At 38.0% G+C, this 26082-nt stretch overlaps 2 protein-coding genes across 2 annotated transcripts in view; both read left to right on the forward strand.

Annotated features, from left to right (window-relative positions):
* Positions 1-7824, forward strand: part of LOC128235085 (aminopeptidase N-like) — a 43104-nt gene extending 35280 nt beyond the window's left edge. Inside the window, exons 20-22 of the mRNA XM_052949803.1 lie at positions 432-551; positions 1172-1238; positions 7359-7824. Of these exons, the coding sequence (XP_052805763.1) occupies positions 432-551; positions 1172-1238; positions 7359-7514 (343 nt within the window). The 3' untranslated portion in view covers positions 7515-7824. The remainder of the gene's footprint in view (positions 1-431; positions 552-1171; positions 1239-7358) is intronic.
* A 10274-nt stretch (positions 7825-18098) lies between these two features.
* LOC128235741 (mucin-4-like) overlaps positions 18099-26082 on the forward strand; it is a 76300-nt gene continuing 68316 nt past the window's right edge. The window contains exon 1 of the mRNA XM_052950542.1: positions 18099-18468. The gene's annotated coding sequence lies outside the window, so the exon portion shown is untranslated. The remainder of the gene's footprint in view (positions 18469-26082) is intronic.

The following is a 26082-nucleotide window of genomic DNA, read 5'->3' on the forward strand; positions in this document are numbered from 1 at the left end:
AGTTCCCCTGCAGTTGAAGACACATGGTCACATACAAAGCTGGGTTTGTCCCTGTAGTTTTCCCTGCAGTTCTACACACATGGTCGCATACAAAACTGGACTTGTCCTTGTAGTTTCCCTTGTAGTTCAAGACAACTGGTCGCATACAAAGCTGGTCTTGTCCCTGTAATTTCCCCCTTAGGTCAAGACACATGGTCACATTCAAAGCTGGGCTTATCCCTGAAGCTACCCCTGCAAGTCTACAAACATGGTCATAAACAAAGCTTGGCTTATACCTGAAGCTACCCCCGCAAATCTACAAACATGGTCACAAACAAAGCTGGGCTTATCCCTGGAGCTACCCCTGCAAGTCTACAAACATGGTCACATACAGAGTTCTAGACATAAGGCCACAAACAGTTCTTTGTTAAAGCAGTTTTCTTTTTCACTAGGGTACTGGAAAACGTTCTCGATATTCCTGAATTGTACGAACTAGGATCTTCACTGACTAGCTCTGCAACAGGCCGGTGGCTTACTTGGATATACTTCATGGACTTTTGGAAAAGGGACAGGTATTCTGATAAATCAAAGACTTTGTAAGCCAGGTTGATAACTATTCGTATACATTGGTCACATATGTAATAAATGACAATTGCTTAAGTTATTAAGGGAAGTAGATGCCAATTTTGCTGTTTTCACCAAGCAATAAAGTAAATAGTTTTAATTTAATCGAAATGTACAAATAATGTCATTTTGTTTGTTACCCTTGAAAGTATTTGATCAGTGTCCATGTTTAAACATATTTAAAAATTGATGCTTAGTTCTCCACAAATGTGTTTTAAAACCGTAAAAGAGACAGAATTTACTAAAAAATATCAAATGACTAAGCTTTCCAAATAAGTGTTGTCATAGAGTGTTTAATAATGGCGAGTAAATGGGAAAGTCATGTTACAGGAAGTTATTTTTACCTCACGCTAAGGGAATCTTCGCATTCGCTTCATAAAATTATCTAATACCGAAATATACACGGTTAGCGATACATTTTGCAACCAAACATAACATATTACAAGTATTGTAGATGCATACGTATACAAAATGAACACCTAGTCTATGTTTAAATATGTTTTTAAACTACTTGCAGTCCCTTGTAGGAGTCAGCTTGATAGAATATCCATGTGTATCTTTTCTTCAGCCACAAAGCGTCTGGGATGCTTGAAGAAGTCACTGAAAAAATGAGCACAGCATGGGAGCTTAATCAGGTAGTATTCACTTATACTAGTAAGTTCATTTAAGCAATGAATTGCGGGATTGATGTCATTATCGGCATATGAACGCAGCTGGGGTGGTTAAAGTGTGTGAAGTCGTACTCCACGAGTACTGGATGTATTGAAGTATAGAGATACTACTGGATACTTGTTCAAGGTTTAAGATGTAATGAAGTATAGAGATACTGGACATTTGTTCTAGGTTTAGGTTGTATAACAGTATAGAGATACTGGACACTTGTTCTAGGTTTAGGTTGTAATGAAGTATAGAGATACTGGACACTTGTTCTAGGTTTAGGTTGTAATGAAGTATAGAGATACTGGACACTTGTTCTAGGTTTAGGTTGTATTGAAGTATAGAGATACTGGAGACTTGTTTTAGGTTTAGGATGTAATGAAGTATAGAGATACTGGAGACTTGTTTTAGGTTTAGGATGTAATGAAGTATAGATATACTGGACATTTGTTCTAGGTTTAGGTTGTATTGAAGTATAGAGATAATCGACACTTGTTCTAGGTTTAGGTTGTATAACAGTATAGAGATACTGGACACTTGTTCTAGGTTTAGGTTGCAATGAAGTATAGAGATACTGGAGACTTGTTCTAGGTTCAGGATGTATTGAAGTATAGAGATACTGGAGACTTGGTTTAGGTTTAGGTTGCAATGAAGTATAGAGATACTGGAGACTTGTTCTAGGTTTAGGTTGTAATGAAGTATAGAGATACTGGAGACTTGTTCTAGGTTTAGGATGTAATGAAGTATAGAGATACTGGAGACTTGTTCTAGGTTTAGGATGTAATGAAGTATAGAGATACTGGAGACTTGTTCTAGGTTCAGGATGTATTGAAGTATAGAGATACTGGAGACTTGGTTTAGGTTTAGGTTGCAATGAAGTATAGAGATACTGGAGACTTTGTCTAGGTTTAGGATGTAATGAAGTATAGAGATACTGGAGACGTGTTCTAGGTTTAGAATGTAATGAAGTATAGAGATACTGGACACTTGTTCTAGGTTTAGGTTGTATTGAAGTATAGAGATACTGGACACTTGTTCTAGGTTTAGGATGTATTGAAGTATAGAGATACTGGACACTTGTTCTAGGTTTAGGATGTATTGAAGTATAGAGAAAATCGACACTTGTTCTAGGTTTAGGTTGTATTGCAGTATAGAGATACTGGATACTTGTTCTAGGTTTAGGATGTATTGAAGTATAGAGATACTGGAGACTTGTTCTAGGTTCAGGATGTATTGAAGTATAGAGATACTGGAGACTTGTTCTAGGTTTAGGATGTAATGAAGTATAGAGATACTGGAGACTTGTTCTAGGTTTAGGTTGTAATGAAGTATAGAGATACTGGAGACTTGTTCTAGGTTTAGGATGTAATGAAGTATAGAGATACTGGACATTTGTTCCAGGTTTAGGATGTTTTGGAGTAAAGTGATACTGGATGCGTGTGTATGGTTAAGGATGTATTGGAGTTAACAGATACTGGACACTTGTTTTTGGTAAAGGATGTATTGAAGAATAGAGATAATCGACACTTGTGCCTGGTTAAGAATGTATTGGAGTTTACAGATAGTCGACACTTGTGCCTTGTTTAGGATGTATTGAAGTATACTGCTAGTCAACACTTGTGCCTGGTTTAGAATGTATTGAAGTATACTGCTTGTCAACACTTGTGCCTGGTTTAGAATGTATTGAAGTATGCAGACAGTCGAAACTTGTTTTAGGTTTAGGATGTACTGCAGTATAGAGATACTGGATGCTTGTGCTAGGTTTAGTATGTACTGCAGTATAGAGATACTGGACGCTTGTGCTAGGTTTAGTATGTACTGCAGTATAGAGATACTGGACGCTTGTGCTAGGTTTAGGATGTACTGCAGTATAGAGATACTGGACGCTTGTGCTAGGTTTAGTATGTACTGCAGTATAGAGATACTGGACGCTTGTGCTAGGTTTAGTATGTACTGCAGTATAGAGATACTGGACGCTTGTGCTGGGTTTAGTATGTACTGCAGTATAGAGATACTGGACGCTTGTGCTAGGTTTAGTATGTACTGCAGTATAGAGATACTGCACGCTTGTGCTAGGTTTAGTATGTACTGCAGTATAGAGATACTGGACGCTTGTGCTAGGTTGAGTATGTACTGCAGTATAGAGATACAGGACGCTTGTGCTAGGTTTAGTATGTACTGCAGTAAGAGATACTGCACGCTTGTGCTAGGTTTAGTATGTACTGCAGTATAGAGATACTGCACGCTTGTGCTAGGTTTAGTATGTACTGCAGTATAGAGATACTGGACGCTTGTGCTAGGTTTAGTATGTACTGCAGTATAGAGATACTGGACGCTTGTGCTAGGTTTAGTATGTACTGCAGTATAGAGATACTGGACGCTTGTGCTAGGTTTAGTATGTACTGCAGTATAGAGATACTGGACGCTTGTGCTAGGTTTAGTATGTACTGCAGTATAGAGATACTGGACGCTTGTGCTAGGTTTAGTATGTACTGCAGTATAGAGATACTGGACGCTTGTGCTAGGTTTAGTATATACTGCAGTATAGAGATACTGGACGCTTGTGCTAGGTTTAGTATGTACTGCAGTATAGAGATACTGGACGCTTGTGCTAGGTTTAGTATGTACTGCAGTATAGAGATACTGCACGCTTGTGCTAGGTTTAGTATGTACTGCAGTATAGAGATACTGCACGCTTGTGCTAGGTTTAGTATGTACTGCAGTATAGAGATACTGCACGCTTGTGCTAGGTTTAGTATGTACTGCAGTATAGAGATACTGCACGCTTGTGCTGGGATTTATTTGAGTTTACTGATAGCGGACACTTAAGCTAGATTAAGTGTACAAATAATAGAGAATCAAATCAGTTAGCTTAAAGGACAATAAGAAGTTTCGAGAAATTTAGGCCAGCTGTATATTACACTAATACGCCTTTTTAATCGAGGAGGCTTTATATCGTGTCTTTAAATGTTGAGTGTTGAATGATTCTGCTCTGTTTTGATTGTGTAAGGTTGAGAGACCCATAGAATGCGTCCAATGACCATGTACATGTGTGAATCTCTATATTATGTCACTAATCAATTATTCTTATTGTTCGCTAATCTATCATCCGCGAAATTCGTTTAGACTGATAAATACAGTATGCATAATATTAAAACATGAATGAAACCAATGATCATCTATTTTATCATATTCATTTTTTTCAATTTATCTTATATACTTAGTATAAATCCATTCTTTATGATAACAAGGGCCAATTAGGTTCAGTAGTTAGTTTACAATCGGGGGGTGTTCTGTATGCCCTAGTTAAAGACGAAAATGTCCAAATTATAACTTGGTTAATGGATAAATTGCAATATGCATTTGTATATATCCTGTGTTTTCGGACCGATTAGAAAATTCCAACCACAGGCCACGCGTGTATGCCATTAACTACCTGCAAAGCCGCTTGCCGATCGAATGCACATGACTACGCTTAATTGAAGTGTCACATTGCTATTTTCATAAAGGTACTTTATAACGTATACAGTTTATAACCAAAATCGCAGGATGCGGTCCAGGATGCCCTCTCTATATTTAAGAATGCTACTTCAGATTGATATTTTGTTTCCATCTGAGTGATGCACATGATTAATAGGTGTTTAAAACCCGGACCCAGAGAGTGAAAATCATAAATATTTCAGAGATTAAATATGTTTTTTGCTAGAACTAGAACTTTTTGTTTTCCGGCATGATGCAACATTTGATTCCTTAAAAAATAAACGGTTTAAACCTTAAGTGAGTGAATTTTCTTAAGAGAAACGTTACAAACCTTTTTATTGCAATAAATTGAGTTTGAGAATTTTAATGAAATGTATGGTTATCATATACGTGAAACGTTAGAAATGGCATTTTTCCAATCTGAAATGTTGTCTGTTTGCATTCATGTATAGGAAAATTAATAAGTAATTGTGTAACCTAAAGCGTACGGTAAAGTACAGAAGAAGAAGTGCGTTGTTAACATGAGTGGCAGATCCATGGTCTAGTGGTAACACACTTGACACGGAATCCAGGGGTCGCAGGTTCGGTGGCAGATCCATGGTCTAGTGGTAACACAATTGACTGGGAATCCAGGGGTCGCAGGTTCGGTGGCAGACCCATGGTCTAGTGGTAACACACTTGACACGGAATCCAGGGGTCGCAGGTTCGGTGGCAGATCCATGGTCTAGTGGTAACACACTTGGCTGGGAATCCAGGGGTCGCAGGTTCGGTGGCAGACCCATGGTCTAGTGGTAACACACTTGAGTGGGAATCCAGGGGTCGCAGTTTCGTTGGCAGATCCATGGTCTACTGGTAACACACTTGAGTGGGAATCCAGGGGTCGCAGGTTCGGTGGCAGATCCATGGTCTAGTGGTAACACACTTGGCTGGGAATCCAGGGGTCGCAGGTTCGGTGGCAGATCCATGGTTCTAGTGGTAATACACTTGACTGGGAATCCAGGGGTCACAGGTTCGGTGGCAGATCCATGGTCTAGTGGTAACACACTTGACTGGGAATCCAGGGGTCGCAGGTTCGGTGGCAGATCCATGGTCTAGTGGTAATACACTTGACTGGGAATCCAGGGGTCGCAGGTTCGGTGGCAGATCCATGGTCTAGTGGTAACACACTTGACTGGGAATCCAGGGGTCGCAGGTTCGGTGGCAGATCCATGGTCTAGTGGTAACACAATTGACTGGGAATCCAGGGGTCGCAGGTTCGGTGGCAGATCCATGGTCTAGTGGTAACACACTTGACTGGGAATCCAGGGGTCGCAGGTTCGGTGGCAGATCCATGGTCTAGTGGTAACACACTTGACTGGGAATCCAGGGGTCGCAGGTTCGGTGGCAGATCCATGGTCTAGTGGTAATACACTTGACTGGGAATCCAGGGGTCGCAGGTTCGGTGGCAGACCCATGGTCTAGTGGTAACACACTTGACTGGGAATCCAGGGGTCGCAGGTTCGGTGGCAGATCCATGGTCTAGTGGTAACACACTTGACTGGGAATCCAGGGGTCGCAGGTTCGGTGGCAGATCCATGGTCTAGTGGTAACACACTTGAGTGGGAATCCAGGGGTCGCAGGTTCGGTGGCAGATCCATGGTCTAGTGGTAACACACTTGAGTGGGAATCCAGGGGTCGCAGGTTCGGTGGCAGATCCATGGTCTAGTGGTAACACACTTGACTGGGAATCCAGGGGTCACAGAATCGGTGGCAGATCCATGGTCTAGTGGTAACACACTTGAGTGGGAATCCAGGGATCGCAGGTTCTATTCCCTGCAGCACAACTTAAACAATACTAATCGTCCTTTGGAGGGACGTTAAATGGAAATCTCGTGTGATTATACACTGGTGCACGTTAAAGAACCAGGGTAACTCTAAAAGGGGTTACATTCTGTCTGTGCACTAACTAACAATCTTATCAGAGCACTCGCCGAATGGGCATAGCCGGAGTGCGAGTATAAATAAACTTACACACCACTGTTGCACGTGACTAATCTGGCATTGAGGTTGCCATATGGAAATTGGCAGCACGCCCATTTTCAGCGGAAATGCCTACCCATTGGGCTAGAAATAATTGTCCTTTGATTTTCAATGTTTAGAAAACATAAATACGATTTTTATAGTCGGCACACATGAGAAAGTAAAAAGGTGTTCCATACACTTCATTGATAATACCATTTAGTATTGCACGCAATAAAAGGTCATGCGAGTGAGTTGCATCAATCTATTTATTTTGAAAGTACATTCTAACAATCTTTACCATAATTAAGTGGTTTACATTATATTGTGTAAAATACCCACATACTGGGCCAACAACTTGTTATATATTCCATTTCAGCTGATTTAAATAAATAACGGCCTACTGCCAATTTACTGAAATAAATGTATAGAAAAAACTTTAGAAAACCTGCCTTCTCATTAGACAAAATATAATGTTGACCACAAAACGGACTTATTGTTCTGTATTATTAATCCTTTCAAAATAATAAGAGTATCACAAACTACCTTGGTCAAAGACTATTACTGATGGTTGGTCCTCTATGGAAATGGATGATCTAATTCTCTTTTTTTTTCTTCAGTTGCGACAGTTCATGGCAGTGGCAGAGATGACGAAGGGTGATACAGGGGCCTTTGAGGCTGCAGAGCGGGTGGTGTCTGCCAGGGTCGAGTATATTGAAACACACAGGACAGCCATATATACCTGGTTACAGGGTATTACTGAGGTGCAAGATTAAACTGACATTTTCACTAGCATTTGACCACTGCATTGAAACAGCAATTGGTCCGCCATGCTTCTGTTGAAAGGGAGATCTGAAGGGTTTAAAGGGTCACTTTCGTTACGAATGAAAGGGGCAGTTGAGTTCAGGCTCAGATTTGAGTGTCACATTCCTTAAGTACACGAGGCTGAGGGAAAGGATGATTACCTCTGGTCTAAAATCTAAAATAAAAATGTCCCATTTGCATGACCGTACTGTATATATCTTATTGCAAAGGATGTTGTTGTTTTTTAATCCAAACACAACCAATAAAATATAGTTTATCTTACCTTGTATATTATCATTATTATTCGCTTGTAACTGTCCCTATTCAAAACTTGTACCGGTCCAAGAAGTGTCCCTATCCAAAACGTGTACCTGTTAAAGAAGTGTCTCTATCCAAAACGTGTACCTGTTAAAGAAGTGTCTCTATCCAAAACGTGTACCTGTTAAAGAAGTGTCTCTATCCAAAACGTGTACCTGTTAAAGAAGTGTCTCTATCCAAAACGTGTACCTGTTTAAAGAAGTGTCTCTATCCAAAACGTGTACCTGTTAAAGAAGTGTCTCTATCCAAAACGTGTACCTGTTAAAGAAGTGTCTCTATCCAAAACGTGTACCTGTTAAAGAAGTGTCTCTATGCAAAACGTGTACCTGTTAAAGAAGTGTCTCTATCCAAAACGTGTACCTGTTAAAGAAGTGTCTCTATCCAAAACGTGTACCTGTTAAAGAAGTGTCTCTATCCAAAACGTGTACCTGTTAAAGAAGTGTCCCTATCCAAAACGTGTACCTGTTAAAGAAGTGTCTCTATCCAAAACGTGTACCTGTTAAAGAAGTGTCCCTATCCAAAACGTGTACCTGTTAAAGAAGTGTCTCTATCCAAAACGTGTACCTGTTAAAGAAGTGTCCCTATCCAAAACGTGTACCTGTTAAAGAAGTGTCCCTATCCAAAACGTGTACCTGTTAAAGAAGTGTCCCTATCCAAAACGTGTACCTGTTAAAGAAGTGTCTCTATCCAAAACGTGTACCTGTTAAAGAAGTGTCCCTATCCAAAACGTGTACCTGTTTAAAGAAGTGTCTCTATCCAAAACGTGTACCTGTTAAAGAAGTGTCTCTATCCAAAACGTGTACCTGTCGAAGAGGTGTCCCCATCAAAAAAGTGTACCAGTCCTAGAAATGGTCCTTTCCAAAAAGTGTATGTGTTCAAGGAGTGTCTCTATCCAAAACGTGTACATGTCGAAGAAGTGTCTCTATCCAAAACGTGTACATGTCCAATAATTGTCTCTTTACAAAACGTGTACATGTCGAAGAAGTGTCCCTAACCAAAACGTGTACCTATCCAAGGAGGGACCCTATCTATATACAGTCTTCTATCAAATTAAGTGACTTAAGACTCTAAGACACAAAGAAAATAAGTTTGTACTCACAGACGGGGATAATTCTTTTAAGTAAACTATTTTTGTGAACCCCCCCAATGTTTTGTACTCAGAATTTTAGCGCGCATGAAGGCTGTTAGGCGCTAATATACATATGGCTGTTGCAAGCTCTTTCATATACATACACGTATGCGTATTTATTCATACCCTATAACAGACATATTTGATAGAAAGTTCTCATGTATGTGTGACCACGGTGTAACATGTACACACATTCCTAAACCATAAACTTGATCAGGTTGAAAAACGAATAGACGAATACACTATAGACGACTATACTATGGAACGATATGACAAAGCTAATGAATTCAAACTATGTGCAATAATGGGTTTGTACGGTATTTTAAGGTACATGTCGAATAAGGCTACACCTTTTCAGATAAAACCCACCTCTTTAAGTTGGTGTAACCTGACATCTTTAAAGGCCATATAATGGAACGTCTGGGATATAAAGACATGCATCGTTACAATAGATGGCAGAGAAAAATCACTAGCGTGTCGACACTCTACTAAAAGTCGAAACTCTGGTTGAATTTTTATAGCCGCTTTGTAAAACGCTCCGGCGTATTTATCTTCTTTTTAATTTTAGAAATATCTTTATAAACTATTTACATTATTCATATAAATATATTTAGAACACATATTGAAACAGTTTTAACATTGTTTACCCAAATGCTATTCAACGCTCGAAAGAAAGAATGACGAAAGTAATACACATTCACCAATACAATTGTGTGCACCTATTTATCAATCATATTGGAATGTACATATCATGGTTTATCCCGAACAAAGGCCTTCAGTGAGCTTTAAACGAGACTCTTTGATGCGCGTGGTTCAAGAGGTTTTTGGTACGCGGGTTCAATAGGAATTTGGTACGCACCAGTTTGGTACGCAGGGTTACATAGGTATTTGGTACGCACCAGTTTGGTACGCAGATTTACAGAGATATTTGGTACGCATAAGTGTGGTATGCGGGGTTCAAGAGGTATTTGGTACGCATCAGTTTGGTAAGCGGGATTCAAGAGGTATTTGTTAAGCACTAGTTAGGTACCCGGGGTTCAAGAGGTATTTGTTAAGCATCAGTCTGGTACGCGGGGTTCAAGAGGTATTTGATACGTATCAGTTTGGTACGCGGGGTTCAAGAGGTATTTGTTAAGCACCAGTTTGGTACCCGGGGTTCAAGAGGTATATGGTACGCATCAGTTTGGTATGCGGGGTTCAAGAGGTATTTGATACGTATCAGTTTGGTACGCGGGGTTCAAGAGCTATTTGTTAAGCACCAGTTTGGTACCCGGGGTTCAAGAGGTATTTGTTAAGCATCAGTTTGGTATGCGGGGTTCAAGAGGTATATGGTACGCACCAGTTTGGTACACAGGGTTACAGAGATATTTGGTACGCATCAGTTTGGTACGCGGGGCTCAAGTGGTATTTGGTAATCAACAGTTTTGAAAGCGGGGTTCAAGCGGTATTTGATACGCAACAGATTTGAAACGGGGTTCAAGCTGTACAAGCAACAGTTTGGTACGTGGGGTTCAAGAGGTATTAAGTTCTTAGCAGTATGGTACGCCTTGTTTGAGAAGTATTTCGTACTTAACAGTGTGGTTCGCGTTGTTTGAGAAGTATTTCGTACTTATCAGTGTGGTTCGCGTTGTTTGAGAAGTATTTCGTACTTAACAGTTGTGGTACGCCTTGTTTGAGAAGTATTTCGTACTTAGCAGTGTGGTACGCCTTGTTTGAGAAGTATTTCGTACTTAGCAGTGTGGTACGCCTTGTTTGAGAAGTATTTCGTACTTAACAGTGTGGTACGCGTTGTTTGAGAAGTATTTCGTACTTAACAGTGTGGTACGCGTTGTTTGAGAAGTATTTCGTACTGATCAGTGTGGTACGCGTTGTTTGAGAAGTATTTCGTACTTATCAGTGTGGTACGCGTTGTTTGAGGATATTTCGTACTTATCAGTGTGGTTCGCGTTGTTTGAGAAGTATTTCGTACTTAACAGTGTGGTTCGCGTTGTTTGAGAAGTATTTCGTACTTAACAGTGTGGTTCGCGTTGTTTGAGAAGTATTTCGTACTTATCAGTGTGGTACGCGTTGTTTGAGGATATTTGGTACTTATCAGTGTGGTACGCGTTGTTTGAGGATATTTGGTACTTATCAGTGTGGTTCGCGTTGTGTGAGGATATTTGATACTTATCAGTGTGGTTCGCGTTGTTTGAGGATATTTGATACTTATCAGTGTGGTTCGCGTTGTTTGAGGATATTTGATACTTATCAGTGTGGTTCGCGTTGGATGAGGATATTTGATACTTATCAGTGTGGTTCGCGTTGTTTGAGGATATTTGATACTTATCAGTGTGGTTCGCGTTGTTTGAGGATATTTGATACTTATCAGTGTGGTACGCGTTGTTTGAGAAGTTTTTCGTACTTATCAGTGTGGTACGCGTTGTTTGAGAAGTATTTCGTACTTAACAGTGTGGTACGCGTTGTTTGAGAAGTATTTCGTACTTAACAGTGTGGTTCGCATTGTTTGAGAAGTATTTCGTACTTAACAGTGTGGTACGCGTTGTTTGAGAAGTATTTCGTACATAACAGTGTGGTACGCGTTGTTTGAGGATATTTGGTACTTATCAGTGTGGTACGCGTTGTTTGAGGATATTTCGTACTTAACAGTGCGGTTCGCGTTGTTTGAGAAGTATTTCGTACTTAACAGTGTGGTACGCGTTGTTTGAGAAGTATTTCGTACTTATCAGTGTGGTACGCGTTGTTTGAGGATATTTGGTACTTATCAGTGTGTTACGCGTTGTTTGAGGATATTTGGTACTTATCAGTGTGGTACGCGTTGTTTGAGGATATTTGGTACTTATCAGTGTGATACGCGTTGTTTGAGGATATTTGGTACTTATCAGTGTGGTTCGCGTTGTTTGAGAAGTATTTCGTACTTAACAGTGTGGTTCGCGTTGTTTGAGAAGTATTTCGTACTTATCAGTGTGGTACGCGTTGTTTGAGGATATTTGGTACTTATCAGTGTGGTACGCGTTGTTTGAGGATATTTGGTACTTATCAGTGTGGTACGCGTTGTATGAGGATATTTGGTACTTATCAGTGTGATACGCGTTGTTTGAGGATATTTGGTACTTATCAGTGTGGTTCGCGTTGTTTGAGGATATTTGGTACTTATCAGTGTGGTTCGCGTTGTTTGAGGATATTTGGTACTTATCAGTGTGGTACGCGTTGTTTGAGGATATTTGGTACTTATCAGTGTGGTTCGCGTTGTTTGAGGATATTTGGTACTTATCAGTGTGGTACGCGTTGTTTGAGGATATTTGGTACTTATCAGTGTGGTACGCGTTGTTTGAGGATATTTGGTACTTATCAGTGTGGTACGCGTTGTTTGAGGATATTTGGTACTTATCAGTGTGGTTCGCGTTGTTTGAGGATATTTGGTACTTATCAGTGTGGTACGCGTTGTTTGAGGATATTTGGTATTATCAGTGTGGTACGCGTTGTTTGAGGATATTTGGTACTTATCAGTGTGGTTCGCGTTGTTTGAGAAGTATTTCGTACTTAACAGTGTGGTTCGCGTTGTTTGAGAAGTATTTCGTACTTAACAGTGTATCACGCGTCGTTTGAGAAGTATTTCGTACTTAACAGTGTGGTACGCCTTGTTTGAGGATATTTGGTACTTATCAGTGTGGTACGCGTTGTTTGAGGATATTTGGTACTTATCAGTGTGGTTCGCGTTGTTTGAGAAGTATTTCGTACTTAACAGTGTGGTTCGCGTTGTTTGAGAAGTATTTCGTACTTATGAGTGTGGTACGCGTTGTTTGAGGATATTTGGTACTTATCAGTGCGTTACGCGTTGTTTGAGGATATTTGGTACTTAACAGTGTGGTACGCGTTGTTTGAGAATATTTGGTACTAATCAGTGTGGTATGCGTTGTTTGAGGATATTTGGTACTTATCAGTGTGGTTCGCGTTGTTTGAGGATATTTGGTACTTATCAGTGTGGTTCGTGTTGTTTGAGGATATCTGATACTTATCAGTGTGGTTCGCGTTGTTTTAGAAGTATTTCGTACTTATCAGTGTGGTTCGCGTTGTTTGAGGATATTTGGTACTTATCAGTGTGGTTCGCGTTGTTTGAGGATATTTGATACTTATCAGTGTGGTACGCGTTGTTTGAGGATATTTGGTACTTATCAGTGTGGTTCGCGTTGTTTGAGAAGTATATCGTACTTAACAGTGTGGTTCGCGTTGTTTGAGAAGTATTTCGTACTTATGAGTGTGGTACGCGTTGTTTAAGGATATTTGGTACTTATCAGTGTGTTACGCGTTGTTTGAGGATATTTGGTACTTATCAGTGTTGTACGCGTTGTTTGAGGATATTTGGTACTTATCAGTGTGGTACGCGTTGTTTGAGGATATTTGGTACTTATCAGTGTGGTTCGCGTTGTTTGAGGATATTTGGTACTTATCAGTGTGGTTCGTGTTGTTTGAGGATATCTGATACTTAGCAGTGTGGTTCGCGTTGTTTGAGAAGTATTTCGTACTTATCAGTGTGGTTCGCGTTGTTTGAGGATATTTGGTACTTATCAGTGTGGTACGCGTTGTTTGAGGATATTTGGTACTTATCAGTGTGGTACGCGTTGTTTGAGGATATTTGGTACTTATCAGTGTGGTACGCGTTGTTTGAGGATATTTGGTATTATCAGTGTGGTACGCGTTGTTTGAGGATATTTGGTACTTATCAGTGTGATACGCGTTGTTTGAGGATATTTGGTACTTATCAGTGTGGTTCGCGTTGTTTGAGGATATTTGGTACTTATCAGTGTGGTTCGCGTTGTTTGAGGATATTTGATACTTATCAGTGTGGTTCGCGTTGTTTGAGAAGTATTTCGTACTTAGCAGTGTGGTTCGCGTTGTTTGAGAAGTACTTCGTACTTAGCAGTGTGGTTCGCGTTGTTTGAGAAGTATTTCGTACTTAACAGTGTGGTACGCGTTGTTTGAGAAGTATTTCGTACTTAACAGTGTGGTACGCGTCGTTTGAGGAGTATTTCGTACTTAACAGTGTGGTACGCCCTGTTTGAGGATATTTGGTACTTATCAGTGTGGTTCGCGTTGTTTGAGGATATTTGGTACTTATCAGTGTGGTTCGCGTTGTTTGAGAAGTATTTCGTACTTAGCAGTGTGGTTCGCGTTGTTTGAGAAGTATTTCGTACTTATGAGTGTGGTACGCGTTGTTTGAGGATATTTGGTACTTATCAGTGTGTTACGCGTTGTTTGTGGATATTTGGTACTTAACAGTGTGGTACGCGTTGTTTGAGGATATTTGGTACTTATCAGTGTGGTACGCGTTGTTTGAGGATATTTGGTACTTATCAGTGTGGTTCGCGTTGTTTGAGGATATTTGGTACTTATCAGTGTGGTTCGTGTTGTTTGAGGATATCTGATACTTAGCAGTGTGGTTCGCGTTGTTTGAGAAGTATTTCGTACTTATCAGTGTGGTTCGCGTTGTTTGAGGATATTTGGTATTTATCAGTGTGGTTCGCGTTGTTTGAGGATATTTGATACTTATTAGTGTGGTACGCGTTGTTTGAGGATATTTGGTACTTATCAGTGTGGTTCGCGTTGTTTGAGAAGTATATCGTACTTTACAGTGTGGTTCGCGTTTTTTGAGAAGTATTTCGTACTTATGAGTGTGGTTCGCGTTGTTTGAGGATATTTGATACTTATTAGTGTGGTACGCGTTGTTTGAGGATATTTGGTACTGATCAGTGTGGTTCGCGTTGTTTGAGAAGTATATCGTACTTAACAGTGTGGTTTGCGTTGTTTGAGAAGTATTTCGTACTTATGAGTGTGGTACGCGTTGTTTGAGGATATTTGGTACTTATCAGTGTGGTACGCGTTGTTTGAGGATATTTGGTACTTAACAGTGTGGTTCGCGTTGTTTGAGGATATTTGGTACTTATCAGTGTGGTTCGCGTTGTTTGAGGATATTTGGTACTTATTAGTGTGGTTCGCGTTGTTTGAGGATATTTGGTACTTATCAGTGTGGTTCGTGTTGTTTGAGGATATCTGATTCTTAGCAGTGTGGTTCGCGTTGTTTGAGAAGTATTTCGTACTTATCAGTGTGGTTCGCGTTGTTTGAGGATATTTGGTACTTATCAGTGTGGTTCGCGTTGTTTGAGGATATTTGATACTTATTAGTGTGGTTCGCGGGGTTTGAGGATATTTGATACTTATTAGTGTGGTTCGCGGGGATGAAGAAGTATTTGATACTTAACAGTGTGGAGCATGGTGAGTAGAAAACCAAAGGGAAGTGTTTATTAGTATAACAATAGTCATACAAATAAACGAACAAGAGTCATACAACCAAACGGACAATAGTCATACAAATAAACGAACAAGAGCCAAACAACTAAACGAACAATAGTCATACAAATAAACGAACAAGAGCCATACAACTAAACGAACAAGAGTCATACAAATAAACAAACAATAGTCATACAAATAAACGAACAATAGTCATACAAATAAACGAACAAGAGTCATACAACCTAACGGACAATAGTCATACAAATAAACGAACAATAGTCATACAAATAAACGAACAATAGTCATACAAATAAACGAACAATAGTCATACAAATAAACGAACAATAGTCATTCAACTGAACAAACAAGAGTAATAAAATGTAAAACACAGGATCTATACATCTATAGAAAATGAGTCATTTAACTAAACGAACAAAGTTCATTCAACTACACACAGAAAAGGCATACAACGAAAACAATATCAGCTATACGAACACGAGTCATACAAGTAAACAAACAAAAGCCATGCAACTAACTCAACGGGGGCCGTACAACTAAACTCACAATTATCATACAATTAAACAAAATAGAGCCGTACAAGATAACGAGCAAGAGCCACGCAACTTACAAACAATATCCATTCAACCTACGAGCAAGAGCCAGACAGTTAAACAAACAAAAGTCGTACAACTTATGAACAATAGCCACACAACTAAACTTAAAAGTCATACAAGACAATAAAGAAGGAAAACAACATGTATGCAGCATGAAATAGTTCCGTTCAGAATTGGTCCTATTTTTTCAATTCTATATAGCTCATTTTCCCATTTTTTAGTTATTTAACATACAGAAACATACCTTTAAAATAAATTGGATCTTCACTCGTTGATGTAGAAGGTCCATTAGTTGTACGAAGTAAGCTCAACAAAACACTATACATTAAATGCAGAGATGGCTCGAAAAAAGCAATTCAAAATATGAATGGCATGCTCTCACTGCAAACGACATTCAGCATTAAAATGGAATGTTTTCTGAAGTTTGGATATAAAGCCGGCTCTACAAACCACAAACGGCACACGACATTCGTTTCTTTTCAGTTTCAATGTCGAACAGACTCGACAAACGACACACGACTTTTATTTTTTCAGGCTCGACATTAGACATTCAAAAAGTGAATATAAAGTTAGCTCGTTAAACGAGGTTCTACATTTATTTTCTTCAGAAATAGGTCGTTTGAATGTCAAACTGGAACGACATTTTAATTCAGAAACGACATTCGACATTTAACACACGAATATCGAGCTTGCCAACACTGCAATCTTCATTAGAATGTAAATTGTCGGACCTGCACGACATTCACTTTGTATATGTCGAATATCGTATGCTCGACATTCAAACTAACCATTTCTGGAATCAAACAAATGTGAATTGTCGTTTGCCCTGCCAGCCCTGTATTTCTCATGCTAGCACGAAAGTCAGCACGACATTCATTTTTCTAATCTAGGAACAAACGATGTCGCAGATAATGTTTTCAATTCATATATCAATATTGCAAGCGCAGATGTTTTAGAACAAAGACGATTCTATGGCTATGTAATGGTTCGTCGTCCATGTGCAGGTATCTCTGTTTTATTTTTAAGTCGGTGTTAGCAAGTAACACATTAAAGCTGGACTCTCACAGATTGAACGTTTTGACAACTTTTTTTATTTTTTGTCTTGGAACGAGCCAATTTGTGGGATCCATGAAAGCGAGTTAAATTATATATTATATATATGTGTATATATATAAGACTGCTGACAAAAAAACAGATCGCATATTTTTATATTTAAATTCAAAAAATGATGTTTTAGCATTTTTCTTAAAGCGTTAGTAACAGTTAAAGCCATAAAACATTAATTTTCGAATGGAAATATGAAAGTCTACGATCTGATTTTTGTCAGCAATCTTTTATCATTGGTTTGCAGATATTCACGCAAAAATCTGCTCTTTCCAAGACAAAAAATAAAAAAAGTTGTAAAAATGGTAAGCCTGTGAGAGTGCAGCTTTAATGTTGGCAAGTTTAACATTACTTTTATTATATCTGAAAGGCTTACGCACAAGAAAATTCTTTATGTCGTTTACCTATTCCAGCTGTAAGACTACTGAATGGCCAGCCAATCGGATTGTGTTCTATTTAAAGGTGTCTATAAAAGCGGTTGGTATTTAGAAATGTGTTTATATTTATACGGAGGTATAGCACTAACTGAACGACTTAGTTTACAACGAAAAAAGAAAAATCGTGACTTGTAATATAAGCTTTCGTTCAAACACTAACTCTTATGGCCATCATTTAAATGAGGCCGTTCGTAAGCATGTTTGTTTGCGGTGGCCGGATTCAGATGGTTTAATATTCAGTTTGATATGGGTCGTGAATCAAATGAGTCAAAAAGAGGCAGGGTCGTGTTGGTGAGCTATCATGGTCAATACAAAGCAACACTTTTAAGGATTGGCCCCGCATAGCTTTTAAATCTTTGGTTTAAACTCTCTCCCTAGTCGGCTGGCTTGAACAAAATAATGGTTTTATTTCTTTTTCTCCCTGGTCCATTGGCTTCCTTTCCCCAAGGTCCAGTGGTCAGCATTGTTTTCCAAATGCCTTAAACAGCTCCGAAATGACTTTTCTATGGGTGACTTGTCACGTAGAGGGTTGGTTTTTCATTAGAAGGTTATTGTCATCAGTTCTTTCATTGACTAAGGTATTCTTTACAACCAAAACAATTTGGAATTGGATCCGTATTCACGCCGAGGGTTATAAAAATGAACCTCTGAAGAAACAGGTTTACAATTGCTTTTCATAGTTGAGGTTCCGCCCAACTTAAGCGCTCGGTTTTAAATAACTTTTTCAGGGCATTGGTGAATAAGGGGCGGTTTTAACTGGATGCATTTTATATACAAATGCATATCTCTTTAAATATTCATACATCTTGAAGTAGAAGAAGGAAACTTTTGACATTTCGGTTTAAATTTGCTGTTTAAGGCGATTGTTATTCTTAAGAACGAGTTCGATTTTTATTTTAGTTTCGTGTTCTGTAGAGTAGCGGACATAATATAACGTGCGATATATTACTTTGGATTAACCGGGTTATGATGTAATAGCCATCTGCTTAGATTGTGTGCTATAAAGGCCTGTGTTTTCAGGATTTACTGTAAAGAGGTAGGTGAATGAATTTAATGACATGAAATCATCTATTTCATACAAACATAATAACCTTTATTTTTCCTTTCACAGAATTTAATAAATCGTAAGAATCATTAACATAGAATAGATTATTGGAAATTCTATCTAACTTGCTGATCCATTCAAAACGTTTGAAGACAGTGAAGTGCAAGCAATGGCTGGTTGAAGTGATTATGAAGTTGCTATAAAATTTGTTAAGGATCATTGTGGGGGATCCGTGCTCTAAAAGTTCGGCTCTGGACTGTCATCCTCGGGTCGAAGGCTCGATTCCCGACTTACTGCTAAAATTGCGAACCATCTTACTGGAGGGACGTTAAACGGTGGTCTCGTCACGTTGACAACTTAACAGTGCTCTACATCAGCTCACGTTCAATTACCAGTGTAACGTTAACAAGATTCCCATTCTGTCTGTGCATTATGCCCAACGATACTCTCACTGTGGCCCGACGCGCATGGGTAGGCCAGTGGTGTCGTTAAATACACATACACTCTCTTGCCTGTTGCATTCTAAATGAATGCAAAAAATGAAGCAAATTATTCATGAACCATACAGGACGTAGTTTGATATGAATTGCTTGGTTGTGCATATTTAACTGTGTTTTTGAGGGCGCAAAAGATCATACATTTACGTACAGTTAAAAAACATAAGTCATTTTATACCAATGTTGTTGTTTTATTAATAGCCACGTGGTCGCAAATTTCCATGTTTTTTTTTTTCGTTTTAATCAAAACAGTCAAACGTGTTTAACATAAAAATGCATTAAAATTCATCAATATTGTGCATCCACCTATACTGTGCACCTTTAACATGACTGTTTGAGGAATGAATTGTGGGATTGATGTCGTTATCGGGGTATACACGCAGTTGGGCTGGTTGAAGTGTGTGGAGTCCGATGGACTCAACGCGTACTTTGACCAGCCCATTTGCGTTCATATCCCCGATAATGACATTAATCGCGCAATTCATTATTTATTTTTACACGAAAAGCACGATAGCCGCAATTGCCGAATGGCAGTTCATTTAAGGAATGGAAGTTGAGGTGTAAATATTAAGGTATGAACAAGAGATGTGTGGATTTCGCGCGCTGTCTATATGCTGCAAAAGCATTAATTATTACGTTTCCTCTTTTTAATTTTCAATTTGCGAAAGTCACACTCGAAAGATGATGGTTGCAATACAAAACTAAGTGTTTTTTCAATGTGCCTTTTGAGTATTTAGTGAAAATAATTTAGAAGATCGCAAATGCTAGTCAACATTTATTTGTTTTAGATCCTGAATGTTAGCAGCGTGATCAGAAACATGAACACTGCCAAATATCTAAAACCAATGAACTATTGTCAAAGTTACTAGGCATACATCAGACATATCTGTTTTAAGGAACGATTTATTCACTTACTATAATAAAATGTGCATTCAGTTTGAAGAACCGTAACACCATTAAGCGCCCTATACAGGCACTAAAACTGAATTAAAATACAGAATTCTTTCTGGGTCGTTCAATTCACTATGACAGCACCCAGCTTTGACAATTTACTATAGAAGGCGTTGTCCTCAAAAATAGTTTACTTAAATGGACCAAACTTGAATGAGTGTTTCTTTCATTCACAACTGTATTCAGCAGATACAAGGACGTTTTAATTGTAAACTAAACGCATTGCAAAATGACTTTAAGAATTATGTATTATTCTATTCTGAAGGTGTATTTGTTGAGTTCATTGATTTGAAAACTCGATATTTGAATATATCATTAAGAAAACAGATAATATTGAACAATATACTCAATGCAATATAGACCAGGTTACAACACCTATAATGTGTCTGCGCCTTATTGTTATGAGTCAAGTAATGTTCAACTCATTTGTAGTGAAGACAAAACAAACGATCATGCCGATAGGCGTCTAAAGGGTTAATTGTGTGCGTTCATTATTTCACGCACAATACACACTTAAATAGACTAACGATCACGTTTAACATGCACCAGGAATTTTAGAATGTTAAAATTCTACGTTTGGGTCAAGAGTGTAACAGACTGAAATTATATTTCAAGCATCCATAAAAGTTATGGTCTGTGCATTTGAATGTGGTAGCAAACCTGAGTCCACGAAAAGTAGCAATAATTATTGTTACCCTGAGTTTATTCAAATTCCCCTTGCTTGAATGATAATTAAGTTTTCTTTTGTCAAAAGAAATCTGAGGAAGTTATTTTCACATGGTCGAAAGGTAGCTTTAATATCCTAAAATCATGAATATGCGTACAAGTATTGAAATGCCAGTTTATATTTAAAGAAAAAAGTCGAAATTACTTGATGGTATCAGTGTACGAATGTACATACATGATGAAGTTACGCGGGTGTGAATGAAACAGGCGTTGGCATAATGACCCTTGGTTTGCTATGGTCAATTTGATAAATGAGACTTTAATGGCCGTCAACAAGTCGAATGTAAGTAAAGCACAGAACGAGCTTGCGGCTACCAAGTGAAGTTTAATGCCCATGAAAGGTTCGATTATATAACATTTTCCTATTCATACAGCTAGTATTGTACCTTGAGATATCAATGCAGATAGGGTACTTGTAAATGATATTTATCACACCCATGCCTTGGCTTTTTATTGCCATTTCTTATTTAATGCAAGATTAGCGTAAACTGCATCGTAAAGAGATAAATTATGCTTTTGAAACATACTTAAACACTTTGTAAAGGAGTCGCCTATTCGTGATCTGAATTGATGTGCTGAAAGTTTACTTGAAAAAAGAATCTGACGGTATGGTAATTGCATGTTTGACTAAAATGCCACACCTTTCTGTATGCTTTTTGCGTATCAAACAAAAGAACAAAATCAAGAACTGAAATCGAACAATCAGAAGAACAATTCAAACGCCAATACAACTTTAGGGTCTGCATTTCAATTTTAATGGTTTGTTAGAGAAAAACAAATTTAACACTTTTTTATTACGTATAAGCAGTTTTGTTTTCAAGCGAGTACATACTAAAGCACTTTTTGTGCTACTTAAGCATAGAATATTAATACTAAAAAGAGGCAAACTCCATACGCTTAATATTTACAGTTTGCCTCCTAAAGTTAACCCGACTACAAATGAGGGACAATATTGACTGAACAATTAAACACGTTACATGTAAGAATGACACAGTCAATGGCAGACCTGAACATATTGAACTATAATCTAGAATGTAAAGCCCGGCACCCAAATACCTTCTGTTGTCTGAGGAGCTCACAAATCGGTTTAAACCTCACCCCAACCCCACCCCCTCCATTCTCAGTGTGCTATACGACAGCCAAAAGTCTACTGTAGTATTAGGATGATTATTGGGACAGGTGAAGGCTTAAGAGCTCAAAAACTGGTTTAAACCCCCAGTGTGTTTTACGGTAGCCAAAAGCCTTCTGTGGACTGAGAATGAATAATAGAACAAATTTGGAGTTGGGAGTTCACAAACTGGTTTAACCCCCCGTGTTTTATACGGTAGTCAGAAGCCTACTGTGATGTTAGGATGAATATTGGGCCAAGTTTTAAGTTGAGAGTTCACAAACTGGTTAAAAGGTCTAGTTTAAGGAGTGTTTGGCATGATAATCCCCTGGCCCCAATTTCTCAAAACTTCTTAAGTCCCTTATAACAGGATTAAGCTAAGCTCACTATTTTTGTTTTTCAATAATTTGCGTTATATTTACTTCTTTAAGAGTTTTTATACTTAAAATAGGAATTATCTTTATGATAATCACAATAAACCATTTTTCAATTATCAAAATCCAATTTAAGTATGTATTTTGGCTAATTGAAATAAGCTACTTAAGCGTGTTTAGCTTAAGAAGTTTCGAGAAATTGGGGCCAGCTGTGCATCTCTTTATAATTACACTGGTGTCACAGGAGGGGTCAATTTTCTGTGTATTCGTTTATTGGCTCAGAGCCATTTACGGTCCATTTCTATAATAAACCATCCCAAACTGCACAGCAGGATACTCAAATAGGAGATCTGATAAGACAATTAGCCTTCTATAAGTGCCCGCCCCACTCCAAAAAGTAATAATAAAAATATAGATCATAAACAAGAACAATCAACAACCATGTAAAGTACACAACTGTGTTGAAGTTAATCTTTATTGTTATTGCCCCCTGCAGACTATCAGATCTAAGATCCGGACTGGAGGTTTATTAAGAGACTTATCATCCTTGGTCTATTTTGCTCATTTTTCCAAGTAATATCACATTAATTATTACAATGCTTTAGAATAAGTATAAGAGTTAGGTTATATAAACACGACCATTAATATGATTTATATTATACAACATAAATGGAATGAAATTGTGGTGCATCATATATCACTAACATGCACCATTAAGAAACTAATTAAAATACGTTATGGAATTTGCTTTTTAATGGGCGTTTTCGTTTGTTCAAAACTCTAGTAGGTACAAAACATGCAAAGTAACATTCATACCTACATAAAAGTATTATACTGTATCGTTTTAAACACTGCACAAATAACCATGATTTTAAAGTTAGGAAAAGGAAAGAAAATAGACATGCTAGTATATCACATGGTGTCAATGTAAGCTTTATAGTGAATTATTATTTGATTATTACTAGTATAATTTCATTTAAAATGTAGTTACAATAGAAAACGTTCTACAACTGTCCAGTATTTGTTTTTTCTTAACTGATAAGGTTGTATTATTATAAATATCCACCGACAGTCTAAGGCTATTATTTAACACTGGCACTGTTAAAACTATTTTTTGATTTCTTTTCGATTCTAGGAACAATACGTCAAACCTGAAATAAATGTTTCGTTACTATACGTTATGAACGTTGATATGAGCATCACATCTAATAAAATGGTACCCAAACGGAACTAGAGAACATACTTGCTAGACTCCATAAAACAAAACTGATTACGAAGTTAAAACGGATGGAAATCTATCAAACTACTAAAAACATTTTTGCCAGTCGTTTATTATTTATTTCCAATCTGTCACATTGATCAATACATTGGCAATGCCTATTGTTTTTTTTTTACAATAATTGGTTATGAATGAGTGAGACAATAAGATTATCTACCCTGACATTGTCAACTCTAAATGGGCTTGAGGCAATAAGCACAAACACAGGAAATTGACAATTACTGTGACACCAGTGCAATAATAAGGGATCCACAGCAGGGAATTAATATGGCAAACATTCCATAAATTAGGCCTTTAAGTAATTGAACGAAATCAGAGTATCAGCTAAAAGGCCTTCTATAAGTACCCCCCCCCCAAAACAAAAAAAAACAAAAACAAACTAAAACAACATCAACAACAAAAAAACAACAAAACAAACAAACAACAAAACAAACCCCCAAACACAACAAACAAACTGTGTAAAGTACAAAACCTCTGTATATTGATCTCTTTCTGCTTGCCTTGATCCCTCTTATCAGATCTCCGAACTGAGTATCCTGCTATGCAGAATTGGAAGTTTTATTATAGAAATGGACCCTAAATGGCCAACAAACAAATAACAGGAAATTGGCCCATACTGTGACACCAGTGCAATTAGCAGGAGATGCATAGCAGGGGATTATCATGCCAAACATTCCTTAAACTTGGCCTTTAAGGTCACCTCTGTATCTTTCTATTAACACATTAGTTTACTACTTACTCCCCAACAATCGTGCAGTACGCAACAAGCACAAAAATACCTTTAAGAAACATTTTGGAGTGTACCAACAAAATCATTAATTTTTCTCTTATTCCACATTACTAAGGCTGTAATGTGTTTGATACGGCGAGATTCGAGTGCCTACATGTTTGTGCGAGTTTAAAAGGGTCTCGTTCTACATTTTTTACCATTTTTATATTATATATTGTGGAATGTATATGGTATTTAAAGTATTCAGTACGATACAAGGCGAATTTAATACGAGTCTATTAACATTTTCCCAAAAATATGTGAGTGTAGAAAACACGTTATGTGGATTTGATATGATTGTTGGTATTTCAATACCCGTTGGAAAATGAATCTCTAAAAATGAAACTGTTCCCTTATTTATAATTTATAATGTATTGTAAGGTTACGTCGTATGTAAAAACTGTATCTTTTATTCGGAAAACACTCGCACATTGCGGTAACAATTTACCAGCACACTGAATCGCACCACCTCTTCGTTTATTCGTGATGAACTATACCGGGATGACCGTGCGACTATAGGATAGCTGTTGCGACATTCGTACGGCAAGTTTCTGGACGGCGAGCGTTTTAACAAGAACATTATTATCATAGATACTTCCCGCCACTGTCTGTCTTTGGCTTACCCACACTACGAGGCAAGGTATTAAACAAACTTCTTGATGATGTAACATGGATGTAGACTACGCCCACTCCTTACAACGATGTCCTTAAAAAAGATATTTTAGGTAATGGACAATCAATACGAAATAAAGACGCTGACGATTAGGAAGTGAATTAAGGGTTGATCAACAGTAACAAACTTATTTAAAGGATCTTAATTCGGTTACGCAGTGCGAAGACTTTTGGAGAACATATCAGTGTAACGTTTTCTTTCTCAGAGATTTTAAATGCTTTTTCTTGCATTAAATGACAGAAGCAGAGCACGCAGTAAAAGCCGTGAGAGTATTCGAATACTCGTTTACATGAACACGACGATGACAATCATTTAACTATATCGACCCCCGGCTTATTGGCATTAAATGTTTATAAATGAATACACAACATCTGATGTGAATTCTTTACTGTTTTCATTTGAATTCCAACCCGTTACAACTATTGTGTTTAGATGTATCAAAAACTATACTGTTTTGCAAAACCTCTTTGCCCTATAATCTTTCATCCATGTGGTGAAAAAGGATACATATTTCATCCGTGTTAAGGTAAAAGCCGTGTGAAACGCAGTAAATGATATGAAATCACGGTAAGAATTATGGGGTAGTCGGAAGGAAATGTGTACAGTTTTCGTTTTAAATATGAACTAACGAATGAGGTGTTTCGTTGCGAAGAAGGAAATTTATCACCAACGATATGTTTAAAGAAGGGTTTTAAACTTGGTTTTACACACGCAATAATAAACCAGTGGCATTGTGTTCTATACGTACAAAATAACTTAACAGAGATAAATGCTGACATGTACAATTTACAGACTTAGCGAAAGGCACATGGAAGGGTAGTTGCCAAGGTGTATTGTATAGATTGCGCGTGGATATCTTGCTCATATCAGGTGTAAACCGGTCTACGTCTCGTAACAGTGACGTTTGTTTACCTTATAAATAGTTGGTTCTTAATATTTTGCAAAAGAAATACGTTTTTATATAATTATACATGTGGGGTTTTCGGACGCCATCTTGGAATTTCGGAGACTCATAGTCCAAACGATTTCCTGTTCCATATTCTTTATCTGGCTGAGTGCCCCAAACCATCGCATTTTTAAATATTTGCTGAGCGAATGTAGCTTTAATGAGTTTTTAAAACAGAAAAAAGCTTGATTCGTTGTACAGAAAGCCTGAGGTCTAGTGTTTATGAATATAAAAGTTTAAACTATGAGATATTGTTACAAAGAGTGTACCGATATTTCGGAA

Source organism: Mya arenaria, chromosome 5 (genome assembly GCF_026914265.1).
Source record: "Mya arenaria isolate MELC-2E11 chromosome 5, ASM2691426v1".
Classification (NCBI taxonomy): domain Eukaryota; kingdom Metazoa; phylum Mollusca; class Bivalvia; order Myida; family Myidae; genus Mya; species Mya arenaria.